Source organism: Meriones unguiculatus, chromosome 9, assembly GCF_030254825.1.
Source record: "Meriones unguiculatus strain TT.TT164.6M chromosome 9, Bangor_MerUng_6.1, whole genome shotgun sequence".
Classification (NCBI taxonomy): Eukaryota; Metazoa; Chordata; class Mammalia; order Rodentia; family Muridae; genus Meriones; species Meriones unguiculatus.
Genome location: NC_083357.1, coordinates 66553766 through 66577754, shown reverse-complemented (window position 1 = coordinate 66577754; position 23989 = coordinate 66553766). Strand labels below are relative to the sequence as shown.

The 23989-nt window shown below is 45.4% G+C and overlaps 1 protein-coding gene and 1 long non-coding RNA gene across 2 annotated transcripts; one reads left to right on the top strand and one right to left on the bottom strand.

Moving 5' to 3' along the window:
• Positions 1-161: 161 nt before the first annotated feature.
• LOC110557077 (tumor necrosis factor receptor superfamily member 10B-like) lies at positions 162-18528 on the bottom strand. The gene is made up of 8 exons (XM_060391378.1): positions 18398-18528; positions 13735-13825; positions 11195-11308; positions 9451-9559; positions 7150-7361; positions 6571-6641; positions 4700-4775; positions 162-3005 (listed from the first exon to the last, which is right to left on the bottom strand). The coding sequence occupies exons 1-8, from the start codon at positions 18425-18427 to the stop codon at positions 2680-2682; spliced, it is 1029 nt and encodes a 342-aa protein (XP_060247361.1). The 5' UTR covers positions 18428-18528; the 3' UTR covers positions 162-2679.
• Positions 18313-19875, top strand: LOC132656499 (uncharacterized). The gene is made up of 3 exons (XR_009594246.1): positions 18313-18447; positions 18773-18859; positions 18984-19875. It is a non-coding gene; the product is annotated as an uncharacterized LOC132656499 (long non-coding RNA).
• Positions 19876-23989: the final 4114 nt, after the last annotated feature.

Here is a 23989-nt window from a genome sequence, read left to right as displayed (position 1 = left end):
CACCCAGATAGTGGATCACAACCACCTGTAACTCCAGTTCAAGGGGATCAGATGCCACTGGCTGACCTCTGAGGGCACCAGGCATGCATGTCATGCACATACATGCAAGCAAAACATTCATTCATACACACCAAAAATTAATAAAATAGACAAAGGCCAGGTATGGTGGCAAACCCTTTTAATCCCAGAACTTGGAAGGCAGATGCAGGTAGATCTCTGAATTGGAGATCATCCTGGTCTACATAGTTCAAGGTGGACTAAGGCCACATACTGAGACTGTCTCAAAAACAAATCAGTTTTTAAAAACAAACAAATAAAAAAACCAATAGGAATCCAGACAAAAATCTGTATGTGCCAGCTCTTCAGAAATCCCTATCACAGTGTTTTAAAAAGTTTTCTAGATTTGGGGGAAGCAAACCTATAAATTCCAGTTCTAAGGAAGCCAAGGTAGGACAATTGTGAGTTTCAGCATTTAGTCTGTGTACAATGGCCAGATGCTTACAAAGGACATGGTCCTCAAGAATGAATTTCTGTACCCCAAACGTGGTCCAGGCCTAGATTCACTACAACCGAGAAGTCATGAGTTGGCTAGTATTTCACATTCGTATGTACCATGCTTGAGAGTCTCTGTCCCCTCCTCCCTTGATCCCAAACAGGACTCGGTCACCACTACTTTTAAATGTACATGAGCTCATTTGGCACCTCTACCCTAACCTTCCTCCCATCTCCTCACCCTGGCCATAGGTGAGAAGTCCAAATAGAAACCAATAGTATAAAATTGTAAAGGGGGACTCAGGAAACTGGCTTGTCTGCCTACAAGTACATCCCAAACCAAGGCTGATGGTCTGAGATTCCCCAGGAGAGTAGCTAAGGTTGAGTCCATGTAAGACAGCTGAGGAGGCCGGAGAAGGATGTCCACTGGTGATGGCAGCAGCAACAAACAAATTCATTGGTGAAGAATGGAGCTCGCAAGCACTGGCTGCCTGCCTCCTCCTTCCTCATCCTCCATGCCTGCCCCCAGCCTACTGGAGAGTAACTCAATCTAAGCCAAGTCTTCCCATCACAGTTGCTGTTCTTCATGTTGACCCTCTCTGGAAATGCCCCAGACACACCCAAAAGTATGCTGTACAATCTCCTAGACACTTCTCAATTTGGATTTTTAAAATTACATTTATGTGTGTGTACACGCGTGCAGACACAGATGCCCATGAACCTCATCACATATAAAGAGGCCAGAAGACAACCTATAGGAGTCTGTTTTCAGCTTCCTTCATGTGGTTTCTGGAGACTGAATTTCGGTCACCGGGCTTGGTGGCAACACCTTTATCTTCTAGCCTCTTCCTGGCTTTCTCAGTTAGGGTTTTATTGCTCTGATGAGACACCATGACCATGGCAACTCTTACACAGAAGTGCATTTAACTGGGGCTGGCTTACAGTTTAACAGGCTTAGTCCATTAACATGGTGGGAAGCATGGCAGCATCCAGGCAGACATGGTGCTGGAGAAAGCACTGAGAGTTCTACATCTTGATCCACAGGCAGCCACCAAAGGGGACTCTGTGGTACATGGGAAAGCCCTCCCCCACAGGGACACACCCCTTAACAGTGCGACTCCCTAAAGGCCAAGTATTCAAACACATGAATCTATGGCACCGTACCTATTCAAACCATCACACTGGTCTAGCACCTCTCAACCTAATCAAGATTAACCATCACACATGCCAGATCATGGACCAGCCTCCCACCACATCACATGGATAGAGTTCTCAAGTCTCTGCTTGCCTGGAAACACCTAACTGTAAACACGTAAATATTCTTCTACCTAAAGAGTTGTTAAACTTAGAGGCTAACCAACTGCAAAATATTTGCTCAGCATGAAGTAGGACCTGCGTCCAGTAAAGAGAACCATAAGACAAAAACAAACAGAAACATAGTTATCATATAAACTATTACTAATATAACTTATATAATTATGACATAATTATACTATTCACTATACAATTATCTATAACTATAAATAAACTGTTAAATTATATGTAAACATTATAAAGTTATACAGCTTAAAGGATCCAGTTATACACACCCAGACTGATCAAGTGTTAAGGAGAACTGGAACCCAGGGAGAATCAAGGTCGAGAATCTCTAAGAATCCAGTTGCCTCTTAGAGATTTCAGAGGTCCTTGGAGGCAGGAAGCCACTGGTTCTCCAGCAGTTAACAAGAAATGGGGGGTCAGGGTGGACGTGTCACGCTAGGTAGTGCTTTTTATGTTCCCTATGTGTGCAAAGCACCAAACTCACTAAGTGAGAAATCACAATTTACAGGTTTGTAGATTCAACACAGCCCGTCTGCAGGTGCTCACTAGCAGGCTAGAGCCAGGGAGGGCTGTGCAGTTGTGTGCTTGAACAGCAGTCTAACCAACAGCGGTGTCCTTGGTTGGACAAGGTCAAGAATACAAGTTTCTACACTCGGGCTGTTTTGTTCTTCCCTCTTTGACAGAGAGGGGTTGGGGTGGAGGAGGCAGAGTTTGTCTCTGGACAAGGGGTCTTGGTAGACATGTGAAATGAACATTCTGAAGTCTGGGTCTCCCTACATAGCCTTAGCTATCCTGACTTCATTATGTAGACCAGGCTGGCTTCAGACTCATAGAGATCCTCCTGTCTCTGTCTCGTGAGTGCTGCGATCACAGGAATGAGTCAGCCACACCTGGCTCATCTGTAGACTGTTGATAAGTGAACTTCCCTGATTTCACTGCATGCTCTTTAATTTTGTCCCGGGCGCATCTTTCTCCCACAGCTTCCAAGGCATCCAGCAGATGGTTGATAGAGGCACCTCGCCCTCTTTGGTTGAGCCACTTCTGCAGCATTTGGTACAAGGCATCACTTTGGGGCTGTGTTTCAGCTCTGATCACTTTAATCTCATTGTCTTTGAGGCCCATCTCCCTCATGAGGCGGTCCCAGGAGTTAAAGGGTACAACATCTGTACAGTAATTGAAGATCCTCTGCAGGGCTAGATGAAAGAAAACATGGGGGACGGGTAAGCTGTAAGCACTTCACAAAGGGCGGAGAATCCTAAATCAGATCTAGAAGCCAAGGGTAGGACCTTATGCACTCCCCCTGTTGTCCCATGAACGCTGTCGGAGCTCCACCACACCCGAAGCCAACCAAGAATCTGGGTGCTGGAGAGATGGTTCAGCTGGACTACTCTTCCAGAGGACACAGGTTCGATTCCCAACACCCTTATGATGGCTCACAACCATTTGTAACGGTAGTCCCAGGAAATCTGATGCCATCATCCAGCCTCTGCTAGAAGTGGTACATGGACATACATGCAGGCGAAACACCCATATTTACACAGTAAATTTTTAATAATTTTTTAAAAAAATATACTTAAAAAAAATCCTGTTCTTGATTAATATAAAAAATAAAAATTTTGGGGCTGGAGAGATGGCTCAGAGGTTAAGAACACTGGCGGTTCTTCCAAAGGTCCTGAGTTCAATTCCCAGCATCCACATAGTGGCTTACAACCATCTATAGTGAGATCTGGTACACAGGCACACATGCAGGCAGAATGCTGGATAAATTGGAAGGTAGTAGCATATGGCCGGAACCACAGAGGGGAATGGGAATGGGGGGGTGAGAGCATAGCATCTCAAGGAAAGGAAGGTGTTTCGGCTGTACTCACTCACAGTGAGTGGGGTGTAGGGCAAGGCTCTCCACATCTACCAACAGAACCAGGTGGAGCGGTGGGGGACCTTCCCGTGCCAGCTGGCCTCCCTCACTGCTGCATCACAATTAGATGTCGGAAAAGAAATGATTGAAAACCTAAACCTGCAGCTAAGTCCTGAGAACTCACTTATAGGTGATGCAGGTGAGGCACGAATGAAACGTGTCACTACCCCAGGAAACAGAAGGAGCAGGGATTTGAGTCCCGTAAGCCCAGCAGTCACATGGACAATTCTTAACAGCATTATTTAGCCAGTAAGAGGGTTAGAGGCATAGCTCAATTGGTATTTACCCAGCATATGCAAAGCCCCGGGTTCAGTCCCAAGCATTACAGCACTGAGTATGGGGGCTGAAGAGAGCCCAGTGGTTAATGGTAAAAAGCACATAATGCTCCCGCAGGAGCCCTAAGTTCTGTTCCCAGAACCTATATAGAACTAACTTACGAAGTAACTAATTATCAAAGGAAACAAGAGTCATTTGATTCAACTCAATACATACAAAATCCATCAACTTATGTAGTCAGTATCTGAAACATTACTCATGAGATGGTTTCCATTCATTTTACATGAAGTCTCTAAGATCAGGTTTGTGGCTTATAGCACAACTCATCACACTAGGTCTGGCCATTTCAGGAGCTTCTAGTCCAAGGTCTGTGGGTATTATTAACACAGGCCAATGCAGCACTCTGGAGGTCTTGGCAGAGTTTGGGGTGGGGACTACAGGAGAAAAAGGAGGGATGGTAGAGAGTGGAAGGACAGAAAGATTCTAACAACAGCATTATGGGACATGGGAAGAGTCCCAGTGGAGACAGAAGGGAGGAGAGGGGCATTTATGGCCCCCAAGTCCAGTGACAACAGTGTAGGCTTCGCACCAATCATTATTTGTCTTGGCAGAGCCCTATTTGGCACGGGGACGACAGCTGGAACGCTTTCCCTATTCCCCAGGCTTCTGTGCTGTTGCCTCTGACGAAACACTCACCGTCAATTGGGTCGCATCCATTCGCAGGAACCAGCAGTTTCCTTCCTGTTGGAGAATTCTCAGCTTCCTCAGGTTCCTGTAAACCAATAGCAGACACCCTGGTCAGAGTCAGGAGACCTGGAGCCCAGGCTTGATCCTGATTTCCAGACGTAGGTTACAGCACTGCCCCTCTAAGGTCTCTATGGAGACACAGATGAACTTCCTGCCTCAGCTGCTTGAAGGCTCGTGATCAGCGTTCGTGTTCCGTGACAACGTGTATGAGCCTGCGTCAGGACTGGACATCCGCTCTATCCTCCAGGGCTTTCCTTCTGGCCAATCCCCCCTGGCCCAGGCTTCTTGTAACACTCAACTGGAGACTACAGAAAGCTTTGCAAAACCCAAGGTCAAGATTTGTTTCAAGGCTTTAACGGTGTTTTGCTCACACATCAACTGTCTAAATATTGAAATAAAAACACCAATAGCAATGTTGGCTGGGAAGGCATTTGGTACAACCAAATATTAAAAGATATTTTATCCCATTGTGAACCCTGAGACTGTGAACAGTACACATCTGTTTGTTTAGTGTGATTCAGCCCTAACATAAACTTTCTGTTTATTGTAAACAGGTAGTTGTGGTGTGGCTCAGCCAGCCCTAACACATACCTATTATTCCAAGAGCTTTCTGTACACAGGATTTAATAAAGTTAACCCTAGGTCAAGTGGCAGAGCAAGAAATCAGATAACAGGGATTAAGCAGGAAGAAGGGACTTGAGAGATGAGGGGTATTTAACACAGTGTGGAGAAGAGGGAGCTTTAGCTCTTCAGCTCCTTGGCTTTAGATCCCTAGTTCTTGGACTCCTTAGCTCTTTGGCCTTGAGCTTTTGGCCTTCTCCTTCTAGGCCATCAGCTGAGCAAGCAAGCTTTTAGCTTTGGGCTTTTGGCCTTTTCCTTCTGGGACGTGAGCTGAGTAGAAAGGTCAGTTGGGTGCTTTCTCTGCCTCTCTGAGCTAGTAGGTTTTCACCCCAGCATCTGGCTCCTGGATCTCCATTGGTAAAATACAACAATTAGGATTTACATTTTTTTAAATAAAAACAACTGAGTAAGAAATTTGACCATTTAAAAGGTTTTTCAATTGATGTGTATGCGTCCATGTGGATGTATGTCATGAGCATGTGAGGGGGAACTGTGGAGGCCAGAATAGAGTGTCAGGTGCCCTGGAGCTGGAGTAGAGGCAGTTGTGAGCCACCCAATACAGGTACTGAGAACTGAACCTGGATCCTCTAAGAGAACAGCAAGCACTTTTAATTGCTGAGCGACCTCTCCAGCCCCTAAATTTGACTTTTAAAAGACAACCAGGAGCCAAAGGATAGTGTTAATTCCAAAGACAGGAGAAAGACTACCAACCCAAATCATCATAGTCAAATTAATGAATGCAAGCAATTACATTTTTCTTAATTTCTTTTCTGTTTTTTTAAGACTGGGTTTCTCTGCCTCCCAGAGTGCTGGGATTACAGCCATAGACCACCATGCCCAGCTGCAAGCAATTAATTAAAGCAAGTGTTTTTATTGTGTCAGGACAGCAACCCAGGGCAGGGGAGATGATGTGCAGCCCCTCAAACACCCTGCTTCTCAGGGATGGAGAGATGGCTCAGTAGTTAAGAGCACTGGCTGCTCTTCCAGAGGACCTGGGTTTGATCGGCAGAACCCACATGGCAACTCCCAACTGCCTGTAACTCCAGTTCCGGGGGATCCAATGCCCTCTTCTGACCTCCGTCATCACCAGGCATGTACACATAGATCATAAGCATACTCATCACACACAAGTAAAATTTTAAAAAAGCCCTACTTCTCAGCAGAGCTACAACCTCTGGGGCCTCCACTGCAGGACTGACCTTGTTACAGTGAGAGTCATTTCCCATGAGATTCAAACTCGTGTCCGCACTTTCCAAGCCCTGTTTGCGGCCTAGAAGAGAAGGAGATTCCCATAGCAAGTGGGCAGGGGACTCACCAGCCCTTCTTCACCTGAGCAGAGTGGGCTAGAGGTTCCAACACTAAGTAGATACAGAGGGGCCATTCTCACTTGGGTCTGCTCTCAGGCTGAGAAGGCAGTTGGGGAGAAACCGATTGAACACACCTTGAATCTTTGTCTGGTTCTGCTGTAACCAGAGCTGGCCCTGGCCCTCTACGGTCCTGAGCTTTGTCCTCAGCTGAGTTGATGCCTCTTTGTCCTGACCAAGCCCCACTCTCTCAGCCTTTGTTAAGCGAATGAGGGAATGGTCAGTGAGATGAACTGGAGAGTCTGTGTTTTTGAGTTTTGGGGGAAGTGGGAGGTGGTATATGAATCACAGGAACAAGAGAGAGCTAGGCTCCGGGGACACTGGGGTTTGGGACATGGGAAGGGAGACTCTGAAGATCAGGTCAGGGAGACTCAGATTCAGTGTCCAGGGGGCCCACCCTCAGCCAGTACTCACATGGGCAGGCTCTTTTTATATGCCGCAATATTATACTCCGTAGTTGAGTCTTCCGCCAAACAACATAAGCTAAAATCAGCAGGACCAGCAGGGCCAGCAGGGCCAGCGGCACTACTATGCTCACGAGATGACTTGTCCCAGCATTTTGGGGTACACACTTCCGGTCTGTCTTTGGGGTACAGGGAGTCACTTCCTCTTTCCCATCAGTGCACCTGGGCACACACAAGGAACATGTGATACGATTTTGTAAGAAGGCTGCTAGCCAGATGCGATGAAAGGGGAGTCACCCACTCTGCCCAATGTCCATGAAATGGTATTAAAAGAAGGACAGGCTCCTCCTGTCCAAGTATGTCCCTACATCTGGGCACACAGAGTGCAACCATTGGGGAACCCTCTGTAGGCATGGTGGCAGCCCTTCTGCCTTTTCTGCAGGGCGTGTGCTGAGCTGTCCTGGACCACAGGGAGAGCCTAAATTAGGAAGGGAAAGGTCTGAAGCCTGTGTGGCCACTGCTGAGCCATGTCCCTTAGTCAATTGTTGGTATAATGTTCTTTTAAAATGTATACACCTTATCCTTGTTCATTCAAATGCTGATACCCCCACCCCGTTTCAATCAGATATTGCATTGTGATACTTATTCTAAGCATCCTGTCTCAACTGTGTGTAAACAGGCCAAAATAAAGCAACTAACTCCAATGTTGTACAATGGGAGGAGCCGGAGGACAAGAAAAAGGGGAGAATCTACAGGGCAGGAAATGAGTGGGAGGAGAAGGGCAAGAGGAGAGCTGAGAGAGCGGTGCTGGAGGAGAGATCTTGGAACGATGTGGAGAGATGGACTGGACCTAATATATCACTAAAAGCAAGTATAATGGGTGAAATCTAAATGTTAGGAAACTATGAGGGCTTGGAGGTTTAGGAGGGAGTAACTACTGCCCAGCATTGTATTCTAGGTACAATAAACCCAGTCTCTGTGTGGTGATTTGGTTATACAGCGGTTTAGGATTAACAGCAGCATTACTAGAAGATAAATCAATAGTAAATATTAATCACTGTTTACAACAGTCAACCTTTAATAAACAAGTCTCTTTACCAACTAGAACAACCACCAAGTGGTCAGGGAAGAGTAAATGAACTATTTTTCCTCAAACTCCTAAAGCAAGGTTGGCTCCTAAAGCAAGGTGATGCCTCTTCAGTGTCCTGCCACTTTTCGTTATCCCTGGTGACAGGGGTGACACCTTTCCTGCCTCAGCAACTCACGGGAGCTGTCCACTGTGGCAGCATCTCTTCTCCAGTTTCTGTTGGTTGTTCATGCTGATGCAAGCTGCAGGGAAAGGCTTCCCTGTCATGGACTCCCTTTATAAACTTTGTAATCTCTCAAGGCAGGAAAGTGACCAGGCCCCTCCCTCAGACCTCTCTAATGATTGAAACAGCATTTCCAGCATCTGTAACTGTCACAAGATCATCTCCAGGCCCTCAATAGGACCCATCCCAGGTTATGCTAATTTGGGGTGAATGATCTGAACAGAAACCTACCAATCCCTGAACAGGAAAAACCCCTAATCTCTGACCCACCTAAACTCAGGACCTGAAATCCCACCAATACTCACTCTAGAAATTTCTTCCCTGAAAAGCTCTGCCCCCTAAGAAATCCTACATAAATCCTGCACCTTGTTCAACTCCCTGCTGTCCTCTCCAGAAGCCAGGGAAACCATACCTTGGATTCGTCCCTCCACACCTTGGACCCTCCAATAAATATTTTTGCTGGCTGATATGACTCTCTCATCAGATGAAGCCAAGCAGCTCTTATGTCTCAGGGTGCCCCTCCATTGGGACACTAGCACACTTCAGAGCTGTGTGGTTCCCAGGCTCCCAATCCCAGGATACCCTTTTATCTGAACAGGAACCCTAACACACATAGAGCTCCTCCTTATGTCTTTTGCAGGATAAAACACTTTTGTCTTTCTATAAAGAGGCTTTTCTAGAGGCCTCTTCATGCACAAGAATTCCCAAGTGGAGTAAATAAACACAAGCCGGGCTATGTTGTGCTCCTCATTCTCATGCTATGTATCTACGGACAGTAGACAAAGAACGGGTAGAAAAGGACATGAAGGGGCTGCTGAGTGGTGGGGGACAGGGATATGGAGAGACTTGCATTTGGATATGGAGAAACCCCAAGGATTTAGGGAGACTCTGTGGTAGGGGAACTCCATGGAGTCAGGGAAAGAAAAGGATGCAAGGAAGGTTGGGTCTTCTGGGGTTCCTCTGTGCTTGTAGGAGTTCCAGGGCCCCTGGGTCATACTTACAGAGAGCATTTCTTGCAGTACTCAGTTAAGTTGTCATCTTTAAAACTGCCTGATTTGCACTGACACTCCGTGTTCCTGGTTGAGGTGCATCTGCTTTTTTCATCTTCATCTGTAAGAGTTTGAGGAATGAGTTTTCCTGGTCACCATATTAACACTTCCTCATGACACAGTTCCTTCTGCTTCAGCTCAGCTGAACTTAGGAAGTAATAGCAAGGACCAGTTTCTATAACACCCCGGAGGCATGAAGATGATGGCTCCCATGAGCGGCTATGCGTACTCAGAGCCATGCAAAAAAAGAGCACAATTTATTGACCTCATGCATCATATTTGGGAGGAAAAGTCTTTTAAAGATCATGAAGACAGCTGCAAGGGATGTACACAGAATGATCTTCAAGCTCCTAGAATCCTTAAGGGGGATCCTTATGAAGCAGAGACTGAGTGCTCCCACCTGCCAAGAGCTCAGAGCTTGGAACAAGGCAGCGTGGCCTGGAACCAGCTAGGAACCCCACCCAAAGCTAGTCACTACCTTTTTTTTTTTTTTTTTGTTATTATGATAGTTAACTTGGTAAGACCTAGAATCATCTGAGAGACAGGCCTCCGGGAATGTCTGTGGAGATTATTTGACTAAGCCAATTGGGTGGGAAGACTCATACACTCTGAAACTAGCTTTCTGAGCTGTATAAAAAGGAGAAAGCGAGCAGAACACACAAATCTATTACTCGCTGGGAATGTGATTTGAGCAGCTGCTTCAAGCTCCTGCCACCTTGGCTTCCTTCCAGTGAGGGACAGGACTCGTGAGCCAGTTTAACCCCTCCTTCCTTAAGCTGCCTCTGTCAGAGCTTTCGCCACAGCAAGTAAAACTACAACACAGAAGACACTAAAACAATAACCTACGACCTAAACACGTTAGCAGGCCCACAACAGGAAAGCTGAATGCGTGTTGAAGATTTTGCAGAAGGTTCTAGAAGTAGATAGCAGCCAACACGAATAAGCCGATGACTCTTGAGGGTAAGGATAGAACATAGCGTGTCATCCACAACTGGAGACCGACCCCAGGAACCAGAGGAGACTTCCTTTCTAGGGTCCTTTCTTTCCGAGGCTGGCATTACAACCCATGACCCACACTTCTGACTTCCACTCCTGGAAAACGCAGAGCAGGCCACTACCCGTGATAATTCAAGATTTGCTAGCGGGTATCAAATCCACTGCAGAGTTGAGGAGTCTCATGCTGGACCCAGAATGGAATTATGCCCTCTTCCAAATGTGCAGGACTCTTTACTCCTCCATTCTAGATCTCTGGCTGGAGATCTCCCTGTTCTTCTTAGAATTCTGTATCTATCTTTCAAGGCCCAGCTCTAATGTCATGTGCTCTGTGGAGCCACAGCATTCCTTGGGGCAAGTCCCTGCTCAGCTGGCGCCCTGTTCACCAAGTGCACCAAGTTTATAAGTCGATGAATGGGAAGGCAGTGGGGACCGCTCCGTAATGCATCTGGTGTCAGCAGGGTGGGCCCTCCACAGGGCAGACTGGTTTCTATCTCATTCTCAGCTGAAGGTCTCAATGATTCTAAAACACAATTCTGAAACAAATTAGTTCTTCAGGGGTTTTGTTTTTGAACTAAAGACAGGCAGAGAACAAGGCATGATGAAGACCAGGTTGGGCTGGAATTGAGATTCCGGAGTCCACAGCAATTATGATTCCCACGTCCCCAGCCCCACTCATGGAAAGATCCCCTTTGTTCTGTACCTTCCTTACAGACTCTGCAGCGTTCACACGAAGGCAGTTTGTTGGGGGAGCTGGTGAAGTCGACACCCTCCTGGCAGAGCTCACAAACTCCAGTCCTCTCTGACAGGTAGGAGCCTGAGGAGGGAAAGAAAAATGGTGACAGAAATCTCAGGATTCCCAGAGATGTGGTAAAGACCTGTGTCCTAGTCAGACATACCTGGGAAGCAGGGGGGTCACAACCGAGGAATTGTGTTCATTAGATTGGCTGTGGAGATGTCTACGGAGCATTCTTTTCTCCTTTTGATTTTTTTTTTTTTTAAGACAGGGTCTCACTACATAGCCCTAGCTAGGCTAGAACTCACTATATAGGTTAGCAACAGTTCAAGGCAAGACTGGTCTACATAAGCAATTCCAGGATAGCCAGGGCTAAATAGGGAGACTCTCTTTCCCAATAAAAAGAAGGAGGGTTATGAAAGAATATTATGAATCTTGGCACAGCAACAAAGTAGGTAACTTGTAAAATAGACAAATACCTATATGGGCAGACTATGGAAAATCGACTCAAGCTGAAGCAATCTGTTACCCATTCTCTTTCTTACTGTACCACTGCCCAGCACTCAGGACTACATCCCTATCAGGCTGGGAGAGGTTTGCCTCTACTGAGTGGAGTAGCAGACACTGTTCCTACTGACATCGTGCACTGGAGGGACAGGAGGTGGCACTGTCTGCCCTCTGCTATGCCTGCGCCACCCAGCAGAGCTGGCCTGTCCTCAAGATTGGTGGCTCCAGCACAGAGTCATCTCCATGGGAACTGTCTCAGCACCTGCCACCTGCTCTATTCATTCTATTCATTCCTGGAAGGAGGCTGAAGCCACAGCCAAAAGAAAGTGAGGCAGCTGCTTTAAGAGGCCAAGGAGCAGTGTACCTCTGCAGTGGTACCCAGACACAGGGAGCAGCCAGAGACTGCAGAGTTGTAATGGTCCTCTTGGAAGGAATAGAGATTATGTTAAAGAGATGGTTGTGACCTCTCCTTTTGCCTATAAGACTATCAAGACACTGCACTCCAACAAATTGTACTGGGGAAAGAAAAAGGATGAAGTCTATGTGTAGGTGGAGACAGAAACTTATAGAGGGAGACTTGCAACTTGTCAGACCACCCTGCAAGAATAGAATCGGGACAAAATAATGATGGGTCAATAATTCTGGGGCTGGAGAGATAGCTCTGAGGTTAAGAGCACTGGCTGCTCTTCCAGAGGTCCTGAGTTCAATTCCCAGCAACCACAAGGCAGCTCATGACTGTCTGTAATTCCAGTTCCAGGGGATCCTACACCCTTACACAGACATACATGTAGGCAAAGCATCAGTGCTCATAAAATGAAAGTAAATAATCCATTAAAAAAGTATGAAAAAAGCTGGTCATGGTGGTGCACGCCTATAATCCCAGCACTCAGGGAGGCAGAGGCAGGCAGATCTCTTGAGTTAAGAGGCCAGCCTGGTCTACAAAGCAAGTCTAGGACAATCAAGGCTACACTTGGTTGAAAAACAACAACAAAAATATGAAAACAAAACAACAACAAATAATCCATAACTCTGGTCCCTACTTAACCCTAAGTTTTACGTCAAAGATGGACCCAGGGAGGCACTAGACCTTCTATCTGTTTCCAATATGGCTACAAAAGACAAATCTCCTTCTTGTGAATTTCAGTATCAATGACCTTTTTTCCTATAATTTTTTTTGTTGATTATTTATTAATTTCACATCATGCATCCCAACCTCACTCATTTTCCCTTCCATATCTACACCTATGCTTGTAACCTTCCCCCAAATGAAAACAGAAAACAAAACAAAAACAAAAAAAATAAAAAACAATCTCACAATTGAGGCTGTGGTGTGTCCCACAATATACCCTTTTGTGCATACATCATTACTTGAAAATGTTCACGCAATGAGTTGTCTGGTTTGAAGCCTTTGGCTTTTGCTACACCATCAATACTGAATTTTCACTGGGACTTCTCTCAGATGTTCTGTTGTTGCCCTGGGTCATAAAGGTCCTGTAGCTTTGGTTCAGCAGGACTGGCCCCTTGATGGGCTCTAGCAGCTCATAGGTGGGATAGATGTTGGAGTGGGCCAGCTCAAAGCCCTGGATCAGGGTCAGGGTGATAGATGAGTTGGTCAGCCCATCAGTTCTCCCATACTCGCGCCATCTAGACTAGCTCTCCAGCACTGCCCAGGTGAGGGACAGGGCCAGTTCTCCTGTCAATGACTTTTTTTGACTAGTTTCATTATTGAGGATCATGGTAGAGCCTGGCTTGTTAGGAATGTCAAAGCAAAGACTCTGAGCTTGATAGTTCTGGTTAATAAGACTAGGCTGGGAGCTACCAACGGTTCCAAGGAAAGTTAAGATGAGTGAAAAGTATGTGAACACATCCGGTTTCTATGGTTTTATCACTGTAAGGCACCCAGAATTCACACAATACAAATAAATGAATGGTAACTAGCCAGCAGTGCTGGAGCTGGTGGGCAATCAGGAACAAAGACTGGCGATCAGTCTAGAATGTACCTGCTGGACAGTTTGGTGGATCCCGCTTCAGTCTCTGTAGGTTAGCTGTGCCATTATGGATTGGCCCAGCTGTCGCTAGACCAAAGAAACCCTGTGGAAACAAGGCAGGACCTGCATTAAGTGGTGTTTGGGTCTCACCATCACAAGGCCATCTCACACTGCCTCCCCCCCTCCCCCCCGCTTCTAAAAGACATGAAGCTTAGGCCCTTTCCCTCTTCTAAAACTGTATACTAATTATTTGTGTTCATATTCCTCTCTTTGCTTCTTGAAGCTGCCCAAGTCATAGAAACTTGAACTAATCCTCTCTTTTGTTCTTTCCTGTTTAAAAAAAAAGGTTTATATATACATAAAATAAAAATTATATGTTTTCTCAAGTAGAAACAGCATGCATCTTCTAACATACTGTCTTGTATCATGTGTGAGTAATCATAGGTGTGACTAATCATAGGTGTGACTGTTTCTGTCTTTCTGTATCTGTCTCTCTCTCCCACACATAGGTTTTTAAAAATGCAGTTAAGACCTGAGACGATGGCTCAGTGGACAATACACTTGCCACACCAGCATGAGGACCTGAGGTCAGATTCCCAAAACTCATATAAAGCCAGGCACAACAGCACACAACTGAAACCCCAGGACTCCTCGGGCTGAATGGGAGGTGGAGATGGAGAATTCCTAGAAGCTCGTGGGCCAACCAGCAGCATACTCAGTGGTGAACAAGAGAGATCCTGCTACAAGCTCAGTAGAAGGGAAGAACTGACACCTGAGGTCGGCCTCTGATCTCCAAACACACCCCATGGCACTGCACTCAATGACTGGCTGTGATGGCTATTCCCGGATGTCAACCAGACTACACTGGCAATGAACTAGCAAGCAGAAATGGAGGACACGCTTGTGATCCAGACATTGATGATAGAAGACACAGGCTTTTGATCTGGATATCGAGGTGAGATGATGCTTTAGATTCAGATTGACACATGAACTAAAGAACTCAGATCTTGAGGCACACTCTTAATCTAGGCCAACCCTTCTGCTGACTTCTTAGCTAGGGTTTATTGCTGTGAAGAGACACCATGACCACGGCAACTCCATTATCATCATGGCAACCTGCAGGCAGACATGGTGCTGGAGGAGCCAAGAGGTCTACACCTTGATCTGTAGACAGCAGCAGGAGACTGTGGCTCACACTGGGTATAGCTTGAGCATATAAGACCTTAGAGGCCACATCCACAGTGACACACTTCCTCCAGCAAGGCCACACCTCCTAATAGTACCACTTCTTATGGCCAAACATTCAATTACATGAGTCTATGGAGTCATAATGTGGTGGTTTGAATAGGTATGGGGACCTGGTGCAAAAGGTTTCATAGGAGAAGAATTTTAGTACGTAGTCTAGAGATTGTTCTTGTGATATTTTGAAGAGTGTGGCTGCTTTTTTGCCCTTGTCCTAAGAGTCTGCCTGAGGCTAAGGTGAAGAGATTTAGATTAATTGCATTGGCAAAGGAGATCTCAAAACAGCCTAGTATAATTTCTGATCTGTGGCTCACTCTTTTTTTTTTTTTAAGATTTATTTATTTATTATTTAGACAACACACCAGAAGAGGGCACCAGATGTCACTATTAATGGTTATGAGCTACTATGTGGTTCCTGGAAATTGAACTCAGGATATTTGGAGCAGCCAGTGTTCTTAACCCTCTGAATCACCTCTCTAGCCCCAGTGGCTCACTCTTATGAAGAGCATTTTGATGATACAGAGCAAGCTGAGGAGGGAAAAAATACAAAATGTATGGTTCAAGGATTAAAGGGGCACCAGGAAGTGAGTTAGAGCTAAATCCTATATTCAAGGAGATAAACAGATTAAAGATATTAAATGGAATTAAGGAAGTAGCGAACAAGATCCTACCCAGTTAAGCTTCCACCCTGTGAAAAGGAACTAAAGAAAAGTTTAGGTCCAGATGTGGTGGTACACACCTTTAATCCTAGCACTCAGGAGACAGAGGTGAGGCATACAGATCTCTGAGCTCCCAGGTCAGCCTGGTCTTACAGAGCTAGTTCCAGGACAGCCAAGTTTAGGCAGTGAAGGAAACCACCAAAAACACAGAGCTTGTGAAGCCGTAATGAAAGGAGGGGGCCTTGTTCCAGCCTCAGCAAAGAGCAGAACTTGACAGCACTGGCCACGCAGTTCTGGCTTTAGAGTCAAGGGTAAAAGAAGGGGGTTATGGAATCCCCCCTCTGAGACTAAAGAAAGCCACTGAGGCCAGGCAGGTTACACAGTTGTTTCTACATGGAGGCTCCAGGATGTTAGAGATGCTGAAGCCATGGGAGACCCACCTAAGATAGCTTCTAAAAAGGGGCTAGGAGGTGGGAAATAGACCAGGAGAAAGAAGTGTGTTTCAGTCAACAAAGCTGAAAGGAGCTGGCCATCTGAAGAGCGTTTTGACATCAGACACGGAGATGAAGGCTTTGGAGCTTGCCCGGCTGGTGTTCTGTCTCCTTTGGTGCACTATTTCCTCAGGGAAATTTCCTTTATTCCGTTATTTTGGAATGATAATGTATACCCTGTGCCCTGATATGCTAAACGTATATGATCTGCTTTTTGAATCTGATATTATAGGGGATTACAGTTAAGAGGCTGTGTGAATCTCAGAAGAGACTTTGAACTTTTAAACATTGTTGAGACTGTGATAAACTGAAGTGGGACTAAATGCATTTTTGCATTATATGTTATTGCTATAAGCCCATAGGAGTCAGGGAGCAGAATGTGGTAGTTTGAACAGGTTTGATTTTCACACGTTTGAATGCTTAGCCCACAGAGAGTGGCACTAACAGGAGGTGTAGTCTTGTTGGAGGAAGTGTATCACTGTAGAGGTGGGCTTTAAGGTCTTATATATGCTCAAGCTACACCCAGCGTGTCACACAGTCTCCTTCTGCTGCCCGCCGACAGAGGTGTAGAACTCTCAGCTCCTCACCCAGCACCGCGTCTGCCTGCATGCTGCCATGCTTCCTGCCATGATGATAATGGACTACACCTCTGAAACTGAAAGCCAGCCCCAATGAAATGTTTTGTTTGCAAGGACTGTCGTGGTGTCTCTTCACAGCAATGAAACCCTAACTAAGACAAGTGTGCACACACACAGATTTTTAAAAAATGATTCAGGTATACGTTAGGAAGAAAACACCGTAATCATTTTAAACATATAGGCCAGCAATGCTAACTGCATTCACACTGTCATGTAAACAAAATCCAGAATTTCTTCTCGTCTTGCTAAACTCTAAGTCTTTACCCATTAAAATAACAAACCTTCGCTCTCTCATTCTGCCTACCTTTCTTCCTTCCTTCCTTCCTTCTTTCTGCCTGTTTTTCGGGTGGCTAAAATAGTGCCAAAAGTAGCTACAAACCAAAAAAGTATGGGAAAAAAATGGCTCTTATGCAGGGCCGTCTGGCACTAATTGAACATGTCCTAACTTTGGTTCCCACTCTCATTCAAGTTATTTTTTTCCAGACATCAGCATGTTCCTCCTCAACAGTGAAGTGTCAAAACAGAAGGTGGAGTCGGGCACGGCGGCCGACTTTAATCCCTGCACTGAGGAGGCAGAGGCGAGCGGATCGCTGTGAGTTCCAGGCCAGCCTGGTCTAAAAAGTGAGTCCAGGACAGTCAAGGCTACACAGAGAAACCCTGTCTCGAAAAAACCAAGAAAACAAAACAACAAAAAAACAGAAGGTGGAGAACTGTAACCAGCCTGATGGAAATGAATCAATAATAATATGAATATAACATAACACACACACATAGAGTCTCTCAGGAAACACTGTGAACCGCTCTAACTATTAAAAATCAGACACAATGGATTTCAAGAAACTGGAATTCCCCTCAACAATCTCATGTTGGCCGAAGAGGCAAAAGCCAGATTCCAGCCCTATTCGGGCCTTTTTACTCTTTTTAAACCCAACAATGTGCGGAGTCCCAAAAAAAAAAACTGCAAGAGACGCAATCATGTGACTGGAAATGAACTGGAAAATTCTTTTCGCTAAAGCTATTGCTGGGCAGAGCTCCCTCTCCTGGCTGGGGAGGGAGCGGCAGGTGCCCAGCAGCGAGGCAGGGTCAACCTCCCCGACCACGGGGGTCCTGCAGGGCTACCGGGTCTTTCCCCCACGCACCATCCCCTCTTCCCCTGCCCCATCTCGCCCCAGGTATGGTGGTTTTGACTGGGCCGGCTGGGTCTTGCTGGGCCTTTCCTCCCCGTCCCTCCGCGCCCCACCTTACCCCCCCCCCCCCGGCCTCCCCTACTTCCCGCCCGGGCTCCAATCCAACCTCAGAACTTTCTTCACACCACCTTCCGGACGTCTCACCCCACCGTCGGGTCCTTCCCTCCCACCGGAGCCCCGGCCCGTCACGTCCTCCCTGGCCTTCCGCCGGCACCTCTCCAGCCCAGCCTGCCTCAGCCCACCTTGGGGTTCCCCACCCCCACCGTACCCCCGTCCCAGCCCCGAGCCGGCGGCTCTTCACCGTCTAGTCCTCCCCGCTCCGCGGCCCCTCCGGCGGCCTTTTCCTCCCTAGGGCACGTGCTGGCTACAGTCCGGGCCTGCAGGGCACTCCGTGCCCGCCGGTGCCCGCCGGTTCCCGCTCGGCCTCGGCCAGCGCGCTCCCACCGGGCGGTACTCACAAGCAGCAGGACGACTTTGAACATGCCCATCGCGGACACCGGACTTCGAGGTCTGCGTCCCGGGCGTGGCCTGGGACCTGGGCCGGGGAGGACCGTCCAGGCGGCAGAGGCTGTGGGCGCGCTGGGTCGTAGTTAGGGTTCTCCCGATACGAAGTCCCGCGGCTGCAGCTCTCTGAATGGACAGGGAAGGGCGGGTTCCTCAACTTTTATAGGTAGCGGAAATCTATCTTCGCGTCACTCAGCCCCGATCCCGCGGAGGAGCCCAGCCACGCCCACTGCTATCGGAGGTAGAAAAGTGGGGGGCGCGTAGAGGAACTCAGCCACCCCCACCACTATCCTACTTATCCTCTCTCTCCCCCTCCTTCTCCCTTTCAGATTAAACTGCTTCCCACTCCTAGCTTGCTGAGAATTCTTAGGAATGTCAGTTGGAACTTTTCAGGGGATCTCTTTGCATCTGTGGAGGTGAGCTTGTAATTTTTGTTTCATGCTATTAAATAATCCTGGGACATTCACATGTTACATCTTGGGACATTCACATGTTACATTTTGCTTGAATTCTTTTTCTTTCTTTCTTTCTTTTTTGAAGATTTATTTATGTAAATGAGTTTTCACGCACGCCAGAGGAGAGAATCAGATCCCATTACAGAGGGTTGGCAGCCACCCTGTGATTTCTGGGAATTGAACTCAGGACCCCTGGAAGAGCAGCCAGTGCTCTTAACTGCTGAACCATCTCTCCAGCCCCTTGCTTGAATTCTCAGGCTACACTTGGCATTGTTTTGTTTTGTTTTGTTTTGTTCTAAACATATTGCTGAATTTGACTTGGTAATTTTTTTTTTTTTTTTTTTTTTTTTTTTTTAAGATTTACTCATAATGTATTCAGGGTTGACCCTGCATATACACCTACAGGCCAGGTTGTGAGCCGCCATGTTTTTGCTGGGGTTTGAACTCAGGACCTTTGGAAGGGCAGCCAGTGCTCTTAACCTCTGAGCCATCTCTCCAGCCCAATATTTTCTTCTTTATCTAAATGATTTTTTTTTTTATGTGCATCGGTGTTTTGCCTACATGTATGCCCGTTTAAGGGTGTTGGGTCCCGTGGAGTTACAGAGAGTTGTGAGCTGCCACATGGGTTCTGGGAATTGAACCGGGGTTCTCGGGAAAAACACCCAGTGATCCCAACCATTGAGACATCTCCAGCCCCTGAAAATATCTTCTTAAGCCTATTTTTATGTCTGGATTGATAAGGAATATTAGCCCATCAGTTCTTTTTTCTTTTACTGACTTTTTAGAGGTTAAATGTCATTATTATCCTGGCTTTAGGAAGTAGACTCATGTTTCTGGAGAAATTGTATAAGAATGGTTAATATTTCTTAAATGATTGGCCCTATTCAGCATAGCATCATGTGGATTTAGAGGTGATTTTCCTTATGTTTTGAGGATGGGCCAGTGTGGAAGCTTTTGATAATAAATTCAAATCTTTTGATATCCAATATCACATCACTCATGTTTCTCTTTTCTTTTAAAAATAAGATTTATTCTATTTTCTATATATGTGTGACTGCCTCCATATATGTAAGTGAATTTCATGTGTGCCTGGTGCGCTTGGACACCTAAGAGGACATCCTAGAACTGAAAGGCAGTTGTGGGTGCTGGGAATCAAGCCGGGTCCTCTTCAAGAGCAGCAGGTGCTCTTAGCCACTGACCAGCCGCCATATTTTCTATTTCTTATCTGTTTATTTTCTAAAATTAAAGAACTTTTTTTTTTTCAAGCTGGCCTCAAACTCGGAACAATCCGTCTGCCTCTGCCTCCCTGAGCACTGGGATTAAAGACTTGTGTCACACGCTCGGCTAAAGAATACTTTATTTATTTTAAATTTATTTATTTTTATGTACATTTGGTGTTTGGCATACATATATATCTGTATGAGGGAGTCGGGTCCACTGGAATTTGAATTACAGGTGAGACAATTATGAGCTTCCATGTGGGTGCTGGGAATTGAACTAGGGTCCTCTGCAAGAGCAGCCAATGCTTTTAACTGCTGAGCCACCTCTCCAGTCCCCAAGAACACTTTTTTAAAAGATTTTGTTTACTTTATTTTATGTGCATTAGGTAATCTGCCTGCATGTGTGTCTGTGTAACAGTATTGGGTCCCCTGGAACTGGAGTTCCAGACAGTTGGGAGCTGCCTTGTGGGTGCTGGGAATTGAACCCGGATCTATCTAGAGGAACAGCAGGTGCTCTTAACTGCTAAGCCATCTCAAGCTCCCGTATCTGTCTACATGTGAACATTTGCAAGGTATTTGTCTCTTTCAGCTAAGTTCTAGTGTCGTGACATAAAGCAGCTTGTAAAGCTCTTGATCATTGGTCGTAATAGTGATGCCAGCTTCTAAAATACTGATTTTTCCCCCTCTTTTTAATGAACTTTGCGAAGGGTTACGAAATTATCTTACTTTTTTCCTCTCTTGGCCTCTCTCAGCCTCTTTTGGCCTCTCTCTTGGCCCCTTGGCCCCTCGGCCCCTTGGCCCCTCAGCCCCTGCGCCCCTGCCTCTGCCTCTGCCTCCCCCACTCTCTGGTTTCAATCTGGCCATTGCATTGCATCACCTGTCTCACATTTGTGTAAACATGCCACCATTTGTTGTCTGTACTTGTCAATTAAACAACCAGCCAGTGCTGTGCAATGAAAAGTATAGAGTGGGACATCCAGGTCAGAAGGGCAGAGAAGGAAGCAAGGAAGAGAGGAGGAGCAGAGAATCTGCAGGAGAGGTCTTAGAACCACAAGGAGAGATGAACTGGACCTAAGATATGACTAAAAGCAAGTATAATGGGTGAAATCTGAATGGTAGGAAACTATGCAGGCTTGGAGGTTTAGGATGGAGTAACTATTGCCCAGCATTGTGCTCTAGGTTAATTAAAAAAATTCCAGTCTCTGTGTGGTGATTTGAGTATGCAGCTTGTTTAGGAATAACCGCTGCTTAACTAAAAGATAAATCAACAGTAAATATTAATACCCACAGCACTATAGTCTTGGAAACAGCCTGGATTGTTTGAAGATTCCCATGGGACCCCTTTGGCCAACATCTCAATTAGATGTAATTCAATCCCAGTACTGGCAGCTTCAGTTGGTGATAAGGAAAGGCCAGTTGGGACTCTGCCTCCCTCATTTTTAGGTAATTTTATTTGAATTGCCTTCATATATGTATATATTTTAGGAAGCTTCTAATGTATATGGTTTTTATACTACTCCTCAAAGGCCCTCAGTTTTAGCTGTCCCTCCCTGTATTCCCTTCCTTATCTCCCTCTCCGTTTCCCCTCACCACTTGATCCTCCCATTCCAGGCCTCCCCATCCACCCATAGATATCATATTTCCTTTTCCTAAACAAACAAACAAAACAAATATCTGTATTCTCTAGTCCTTTACGCTATACTTAACCTCTGTTGTTCTATGGATTGTAGCTTGGTTATTGACTTAACAGCTAGTATCCACATATAAATGAATACATGCCTTATTTCTCTTTCTGTGTCTGGGTTATCTTACTTAGGATGATGCTTTCTAGTTCCATCATGTGCCTGCAAATTTCAGTGATGTCATTTTTTAACAGCTGAATAATATTTTGTTATGTAAATGTACCACATTTTCTTTATCCATTCTTCTGTTGAGCGACATCTAGGTTATTTCCAATTTCTGACTATTTTATGAATAGAGCAGCAACAAACATGGTTGAGCAAGTGCCTTTGTGCTAGGATGAAGTGTCCTTTATGTATATACCCAAGAGTGGTATCTCTGGATCTTGAGGTAGATCAATTCTCATGTTTCTGAGGAACCACCACACTGATTTCCGTAGTGGCTGTGCAAGTTTGTTCCCACCAGCAGTGGATGAGTGTTCTCTTTGCTCCACCAGCACGAGCTATCACTTGATTTGCTGTTTTATTGGTCATAGTCATTCTGACAGGGGTAAGATGGAATCTCAAAATAGTTTTGATTTGCATTTTCCTGATGACTAAGGATGCTAAATATTTCTTTTAGTGTTTCACAGCCATTTGAGTTTCCTTTATTGAGAAATACCTGTTTAGGTCTGTACCCCATTTTTAATTTGGATTGTTTTCTTGTTTTCTGGGTTTTTGTGTTCTTTATATATTTTGGATATTAGCCCTGTATGGATTTGTAGTTAGTAAAAATCTTTTTCCATTGTGTGGGTCTCTGACATACAGAAGCTTCTCAGTTGTATGAGGTTCCATTTATTGTTGATCCCTGGGCCTGTGCTATCCATGTTCAATTCAGAAAGTCTTTTCCTATGCCAGTGAGTTCAAGGGTATCCCCACTTTCTCTTCTATCAGTTTCAGGGTATCTAGATTTATGTTGAGGCGTTGGATCTATTTTGAGCGTCGTTTGTTTGTTTGTTTTTGGTTTTGTTTTGCTTTGCTTTGGTTTGCTTTTTTTGAATCGGTGTTTCTCTGTGTAGCCTTGGCTTTGTAGTCCAGACTGGCCTTGAATTCACAGAGGTCCGCCTGCCTCTGCCTCGTCCAGTGCTGGGATTACAGGTTGCACTACCACCCCTGGCTTCCATTTTGAAGTTTTGTGCAGGGTGGTAAGTATGGCTATATTGGATTCTTCTATATGCAGTCCTCCAGTTTGATCAGCACCATTTGTTAAAGATGCTGTCCTTTTTTTTTTTTTTTCCAGTGTGTGTTTCTGGCTCCTTTATAAAAACAAACAAACAACAACAACAAAACAGGTGTTCATAGGTGGGTGGTTTTATGTCTGGTCTTCAGTTTGATTCCACACATAAAACATGTCTGTTTTTATGCCAATGCCATGCTGTTTTATTATTATAACTCTGTATTATAACCTGAAATAAGGGATGGTGATATCTCCTGCAGTTCTTTTATTATTCAGGACTGTTTTAGCTATCCTTTTTTTGGGGGTGGGGGTGGGGGGGTTGTTGTTGTTCTTGGAGTGTGTGTGTGTGTGTGTGTGTATGTGTGTGTGTATTTCTATATGAAACTGAAAACTGTCCTTTCGAGATCTGTGAAGAACTGTTAGAATTCTGATGGGGATTGCATTGGATCTATAGATTGCTTTTGGTAAGATGGCCATTTTTCCTGTGTTAATCCTACTGATCCACGAGCATGGGAGGTCTATGCATCTTCTGATACCTTCTTCAATTTCCCTTTTCCATGACTTGAAGTTCTTACTACACATGTCTTTCACCTACTTGGTTAGAGTTACCACCAAGATATTTTATATTATTTAAGGCTACTGTGAAAGGTGGTGTTTCTCTGATTCCTTTCTCAATCCATTTGTTATTTGTGTGTAAGAAGGCTACTGATTTTTGTGAGGTAATTTTGTATTATGCTATTTTGTTGAAAGTGTTTGTCAGCTGTTTCCTGTTGGAATTTTTAGGGTCACTTATATATATATATATTATCATATCATCTACAAATAAAGATACTTTGACTTCTTCCTTTCCAATTTGCATCCCCTTGATCTCCTTAAGTTGTCTTATTACTCTAGCTAATACTTTAAGTATTATGTTGAATAGGTATGAAAATAGTAGACAACCTTGTGTTATTCCTAATTTTGGTGGAATTGTTGA